General features: G+C 42.2%; 1 protein-coding gene across 1 annotated transcript; it reads left to right on the top strand.

Annotated features, from left to right (window-relative positions):
• Nucleotides 1-6,900, top strand: LOC311257882 (putative monooxygenase p33MONOX). The gene is made up of 8 exons (XM_084353827.1): nucleotides 1-160; nucleotides 1,158-1,280; nucleotides 1,439-1,626; nucleotides 1,804-1,915; nucleotides 2,190-2,317; nucleotides 5,225-5,376; nucleotides 5,553-5,728; nucleotides 6,363-6,900. Exons 2-8 carry the CDS (start codon nucleotides 1,253-1,255, stop codon nucleotides 6,566-6,568), a joined length of 990 nt encoding a protein of 329 aa, XP_084209953.1. The 5' UTR covers nucleotides 1-160; nucleotides 1,158-1,252; the 3' UTR covers nucleotides 6,569-6,900.
• Nucleotides 6,901-7,123: the final 223 nt, after the last annotated feature.

The following is a 7,123-nucleotide window of genomic DNA, read 5'->3' as shown; positions in this document are numbered from 1 at the left end:
TACTCTGCATGTCCAAAAGTCATGGATGAAGCGGCCGGTGAGCAAACATACAGTGTTTGTCCGATCAGCCTTGTCAGGACGATGCGACTGTGACAAAGAAAATCGCTGCAGCTGAGGAATAAATTCACCGGGAGAGGACTGGAGATACAGACAGGTTGAGGTGAGTGTTGAATACTGAAGCGTGCATGACGAGATGTTGTCCTACACGTGAACGCTGCAGACTATTTTAAATAATGACAGGCTACAGTGTGAATGCATGTGGAGATGATGCAACCATCAGATAACATGTCACTGCCTTTTATTTAGAAACACCATTAAAAGTAACAGTTATTAGACTGTAATGACAGTTTACAGATCATCGTGCGGTATTCCCACACGCCCATTGCGTGACTTCGGTTCCTGTTTTTTTTATGCAAGTCACTGTATTTGGCTCCCCACAGCCCTGACGTGAACAACAGCAGATACAATAACAGTCAGCAGTCGGGAAAGACACCACGAAATACCATCGACGTAAAGCTGCAAGATTCTCACAGAGTTTAGATTCCAGTCTTGCCCTGTCATCTTAATTTAAGTGAGGAAGATGCAGGTGGACTCCAGTGGACAGTGAGCTCAGGCAAGGCTGATAAGGAGCACTGATAAGAGATAGAAAGGTTCACCAGAAGACAAGAGGACAAGTCAGACTGGCTGCATTTTCCATAATGAGGAACTATCTGCAGAACAGATTGAATTCTGTTAAACAGACAGTATTTCCTAAATTCATAAAGTTTCATTTCCTCGTGGGAAGGAAGCCTGCTTTACTCCACAGTCTGGCTGTTTACCACTGCCAGAGGAGAGGCTGGTGTATGAGGGCATGAGGGTGACTCTTGGACATAAACTGATATTAATGACGGTGCTGTAACCAGACTCCCTGCTTCTATTTGCAGCAGGTCAGAAACAGGACACTATGCACCGTGCACAGTAAATACAAGCCTCTGACGTGTTATTCTCTGACATTAACATGGATAGGTTAATAAAAAAACATCCGTGCACATGTTTCTTCGTCGGCCTCACTTCTTCTCCAACGACTTGTTGTCGCACTGCACACTTTGCTCCCGTCGATTCAGGCCTATCTATCTGTTTAATGATCCAGTAACACTTTGTGATGTCATGTGATGAAGTGTTCAGATTTGGAGTCCAAAGCAAAGCAGAGTGGGCTTCAACACCGTCACCCTCCAGACTCTCCTGTGGTCAGTCCCAGAGATCTGCTGTCAAAATGGCCTCGGGGCAAGGAGACATTCCAGGTAAATGTTACATTCAGACACTTAGACATGTGTGATCATCTTTACATTATTTAACTTGTGAAATGATTGCTGTTTTTAGTGGAAGTTGTCAGAAATAGTTTCCTTGTGTAAAAAGTAAAACGCAGTTCTAACTTTCCCTCTTCTCTCCCATCTTCCAGCACTTGAGTCTGGCACGTCTTCTGGACTTTTTGGTGCCTTATCGTCGCCGATTGGAATGACTCGACGTAACATCAGTTACGATGAGCTCATGGACGCCCCCATGCATTCGCCGCCTGCAGACTTTAATGTCAACATCTTGTGGAAAGACCCTGTCATCCCACAGCACAAGTTCAGAAACACTGCAGAGGTGCTTTCCAGTAGCCTGATTGTTTTGAAGTAGCTGCCTGAACATATTGTTGTTTGTGTTGTCCCGTGTGAAATTTGTGCCTGTAGGTTAGGTGCATGGCTGGACACATTGGATTTTGTTATGTAGCCTAACTGGTTTGTAGGCTAATCCTAACAGTCATTAAACTTGTGTGACTAGGAAAGCGAGAGTGGTGGGAAGCTGCTGACTTTCGAGGCGGCAGTGCCAGCCAAGTCCCCAGCGCCTGTTGTGAAAGCCAAAGCCACCTCTTTAATGAGCTCACTTATGATCAGTAAGTCGACAAAACCAACTGAGTAACGTGATTTAATAACATGTATTTTAATCTTGCTACACATCTTTACATACAAGTTATAAAGTCACTGATACGTGAGTTCACTTCATGTCAAAAAATTATGTAAGCTTTATCAATGATTGCCTAAATGGCTGCTGCCTAGGCTGCCAAACCTGGATAAACAATCTTCAGAGTACCAGCAGGCTGTAATGGAGTGCAGCATATTAAAACGCTGACTAATTGTGTACCCACTGTTCACTGTGTCTTCACTTAGAGCATACCCAAGAGAACCTACAGAGGTTTGAGCACCAGGCAGGGCTGACTGATGCCAAGTATTCCCCCCACAAGGGGCTCTCGGCCGAGGAGACTCGCTTTCACCGGCTTGGTGACGGCACACTGCCAGTGAGTATGAACAAATGTGAGGAAGAAGACTTGATTTGCCAATGAGCAGTGAAAAGTTTCTCTCTTCCTCAAAGAATAATAATTAACTGACTGAGCGAATACCTTTTCACAACCAAATGTGTGAAAGGTGTGTTAGAGGACAAATAGTTCAATAAAAGTTCAAATGAAATCTGAAGATACTGTCTCGCTTACTGCTGGTTTATTGCAAAGTTCAGGCCTAAATAAAAGGTCACAACCCAATGAACCTGACAAACCTGATCAGGTAAATCTGATGAAGTCCCTTCAGGCTGAAATGGCATAATAAACCAGGAGTAAGCGTGGCTGGGTAAGAGTTTCTAATGTTTGTTTGTTTTTGAGTTTATTTAACGTCCCACCAACACTGAAATAGAGAATATTGTCTTAGTCATCAAGATATTATGATAATGATCATTATTATATAATAATATATAATAACTTGCACAAATAGAAAAACAAAACTGGGGGTTAAATGTTAACCAGTTGCAAGGATTATCGGGCTGATCCAGATGGAGGGTTTTCCAAAGACTGTTTTAGAAAGTCACAGAGGAGTGCATCCGCACAGTACCTGTGACTGTGTGGATGCACAAAGGTTGTGTTTTCTTTTCTGTCTACTTTTGCACAGTTTCCCTGCCCGCTATGACCCACTCCTCCACCATTGCTCACATTTCAAGGGCTGTATCAGAAGTGCAACAGTCCATAGTGTTGTGGTGTTATTAAGTGTTAAGTATCAAGGTTCATTTATTTATTACTTTACAACACAGGGTTTGCACAATGAAGTGTAAGCTGTAGCTCATCCATGCCACACACAGATATAGAACACATATATTTATTTTAAATATATATTATTTATAATTAATAATTAAACATAGCCTACATACATAGCTACCTTATACACATTGTGAGGACTGTATTACTACTAAAAGAATTATGGTGTTTGTGTCATTATTTAAAATAAGCAAGTATTATTGTGAGAAACTGAAGGATAATGCCATATTGTTGTAGCCTCTTGGGTGACTGCAGGGTAAACATGGAAAAACGTCTTGGTAAACAAATTACGTAATCAGCTCCGCAGCCTGCAGCTTTTAGAAGTATTGTTGCCAGGCAACGCCCTAAAATGAAACGAGCCCCCTTACTTTCTGAAACGGACCAATCAGCGAGCTCCTAACAAAACGAGCGACACTTCGGAGGCCTACTGCGGTGTGCACAGACGGTATCGTCTGTGTTTTCGACAAATAAATAGTCCCTTAAACTTGTTAAAACTGCAAATTATGGACAAAATGAAGGAATCTATCGGACTGGAACGCCAAAGAAATGTTATCATAAAAAGGTATGTGAAGGAGTTATTTCGTTTACCGATAGCTGTTTGTACCTTTCGGCAGGAGAGAAGGCCGTTAGCGAAGCAACATTGTAGGCTAGCTAGCAAAACCGGAAAAAACAAACCAGCTATATCCAGCGATAGTTCAATCAAATCGGCCATTTATCAGTCCACGTTTTCTTTAGTTTAACTACTGTGGAGCTCAGAGTCAGAAGCTGGCGTTAATTTAATTGGGCTAAGAAGCGTTAGCTCTGTGTGTGGCTTGGTAGCATCATACACAACGTTAAAGTAGCTGGTTTGTGGCAACGTTAGCTTAACACTTGCTAACTAACGGTACACATAACGGTCATATTGCTTAATGACAGTGGGTTTACAGAGACGTAAATTCACCAATTCACCACGACTGAAGATGGTTTTGTGACTTTTCGTTTCTTGTTTCAATACTATTTAGGAAACCGTTATGTCCCTATGTACGCCAGCTTCCTGGGGTAAACAAGCAGCGACTTGTGCTCCTCGGATATTGTCATGTAAGCTAGCTTAATGACAATAAATGACAGGCACAAACTGGGGCTCCTTCCTTTTGTCCAGGCTTATTTTAAAACATATTCCACACTAGATACCCGAGAAGCACATGTTTCTTCTGTCTCCATGGCTCAAGCACTTTCTAAATGACACAGAAATAGTTTTAACTGCCAAAGTGTAGCTGGGTCATGATTTGGAAGATTCTGGTTGAGGTCAAGCAGGGTTGGAACAGGATACCACATAATACATTTGGATCTAAACCATAGGGGAGCTGCTTGTTATTCATTTTCAGGATGGCCATCCCTGAGCAGAATGCAGGACCACTTGTGCAAGATTGATATGAGTTAGGAGCCAGGTTCAACATATGGGTGGGATTATACCGATAGTGAATACAGACTGAACATTAAAGATGTTTTTCCAGAGATTGCTTGTGGTTGAACATGTATTTCAGTTTTTTAGAGTTATCAGGATGTGGAACTAGCTTCTGCACATAATGTTATTGTTTTGAATGGAAGAACTGTGATACAAAATCAGAGCATTCACTTTTGTTGTTTGTGTTGCAGGCATAGCAACCAGATTTTTGAGTCAAGCAGTATATATTCATTTTCATTTTTGTTTAATAATAATGTGGTTCAATATTAAAATATCATATTTTCACATTAGAGCGGTCGTCTTCTGTGTCTACATCACATGTGATAGGCTCTGACGATGTTTGATGCATTTTATTCTGTAGGTCCAGAAAAACACTGCTGACCTTTTGCATTGTGTATTTAGGGAGTGTTTGCTCTTCAAATAAGATCGATGCTGTGTTTTCTGACACGAGTCACAAACTTCTACTGTTAGTCTAACATGGACATGGGGAGGAAATGTGCCAAAGGTTTGCTGCCTTTATCAAGTGCTTAAGTAAAAAATATACAGGCAGCCAACTGTGGTTTTAAACATTTAACCCCTTTTTAATCGCTATCTAATGTACACAATGTTTTCAGATCAGTGGAGGATATTCTTCAAGTGTCATTTTGTTTCATTGCTTGTTTTTTTTTCTATCTGTGCAGAAGTTGAAGATGCCAAGCGGGGACTTCAAGGAGGACAGGCTTACAACATCGGCACAATCCACCCCAAGTGGCACCCCCTCCGTCACCCCCTCTGTTACCCCCAGTGTCACCCCCTGTGTTAGTCCCCACACATCACCGGCTCTTACTCGCAGGTAGGCATCATGCTACTGAATGTTTAACTTGTATTGTTATTTGATCTAAACCCAAATCCAAAATGTTATGATGAAATGTTAGGAACTGAAACCCCTAATCGTGACATGCCTTATTTCTCAACTTGTAACAACAAGCTTGTATGTTAATGTGTTGCTCTTTCTTGGGGGGAATACAGGTCCTGGTTCCAGCTGAGTCCTGCACCATTTCTTACCACCCCAGAGCTCAGCAGTCCCAACCCCGGCACAGACATGGGAGGAAATGAGGGAGGAGGAGGAGAGAGATGGAACTTTTTTGGAACTCGATCTGTGGTACAGAAGTCCCCCACTGACCCAGGCTCTGACACCAGCACAGGTGAGAGATTTATACCCACTCCTGCATCTGGATTTTGACTATGTTGCAGCTTTGGTAGTATAGATTCTCCTGGCAGTAGGTTGAACTGTGGTGGTGAGGCCCCTGCTTTTTGTTTTTCCTCTGAATACAATAGTGCTGGTTCAACTGCCACTGATGAACTGGTTGCAACTGAATAGCTCTTGAAGTCAGTGGAGATTTTGCCAGAGACAACATAGTGCTATGTTAAATCCACAAGCTGTGATCCAAATGTGATCAGAAGGGAAGCTCTACAGTACCACAGAAAAATCAGGACACAAGATGGGACCCTGTTATAACTTGTATAACTAGACAAGAGTCGTGTTATTTTAATTCAAAGACTAATGACTAATGTATTCTGAGGCATTTTTGACCTCTGACCATATCTGGGTGTGGTTTAAAGTTAGCTATTTTTATATCTGAAACAACACCCACTAGTGATGTCATATGGACGTGGAGCACGCCTGTACATCACTGCAACAATGTGAGAAGTAAACCAATGGACATTAGCAATAACAGGACTTTAAGTTAAGTTACTCTTTAGAATCAAGAACCTAAAAATGCAGCAAGATTTAGCTAATTAATGACAACATCCACCTCTTCCCCCTCTCTCCTGCAGGATTTTCACTGCAGTCCTACTTTGGCATGCAGAAGTCCTCCACCATAGATGGCACCAACACCCAGGTCAACTTCACAGGAGAGAACCCTGCTAACTTCATGCCCCCCAAGATTGAAATCTCGGGCATTGAGGCAAAGCGGGTGCCCCCACGGCCACATAAACTTAAACCTCGGGACATGAATGTTTTAACACCTTCGGGCTTCTGAAGCCGGACGAGCTGTCTAGTGACAGCTCTGTACATCAACTGTTGTTCTTTCTCCGTCTGATTTCTCATTTGTTTTCCTACCTTCCTTTGTCCTCTCTGCCTCCCTGCAAATTCACTGAGGCTGAGAGGAATGAGGACCACCTGTAGTGTTAATGCTCACCAGCCCCAGTGACATCAGCGCACTGTTACCCCTCCTAGCGGGCCAACTAGGTGGATTGCAATCTTCTTCTAGTGCACACCATCCCCTTCCCATTTCTTCCAACTTATTGGTCCAAATAAAATATCATATGAAGTAACTTCATTCGTCATCAATAAAGATGGCACTGCTTTGTATTATTTTTGTTCTGTCACATAAAGGGTGCATTGAATGCATTGCCTTGATGTCCTTGTTCCATTGTCAGTGATGGCAGCATGAGCTTGAAGTTGTTGAAATATCTTATCAGTCCTTAGCTCAATCTAATCACTTTTGCATTGCCTCATATACTAAAACTGACAAGCTATTTCAATTCCTAATTCTCAGTTGCCTCATTTTTTTTTTATTTTCAACAAGCTCACA

This window comes from Pagrus pagrus (assembly GCF_965226575.1).
Source record: "Pagrus pagrus genome assembly, chromosome: 5".
In the NCBI taxonomy this organism is placed as follows: domain Eukaryota; kingdom Metazoa; phylum Chordata; class Actinopteri; order Spariformes; family Sparidae; genus Pagrus; species Pagrus pagrus.
This window is presented reverse-complemented; position numbering and strand designations above follow the sequence as displayed.

Bases quoted from the DNA above. Each gene is read 5' to 3' on its own strand.
- LOC311257882 (XM_084353827.1), top strand. From the start codon at position 1,253: ATGGCCTCGGGGCAAGGAGACATTCCAG. The intron at 1,281-1,438 runs GTAAATGTTACA...CCCATCTTCCAG, and splicing joins GGGGCAAGGAGACATTCCAG to CACTTGAGTCTGGCACGTCT. The intron at 5,377-5,552 runs GTAGGCATCATG...GGGGGAATACAG, and splicing joins TCACCGGCTCTTACTCGCAG to GTCCTGGTTCCAGCTGAGTC.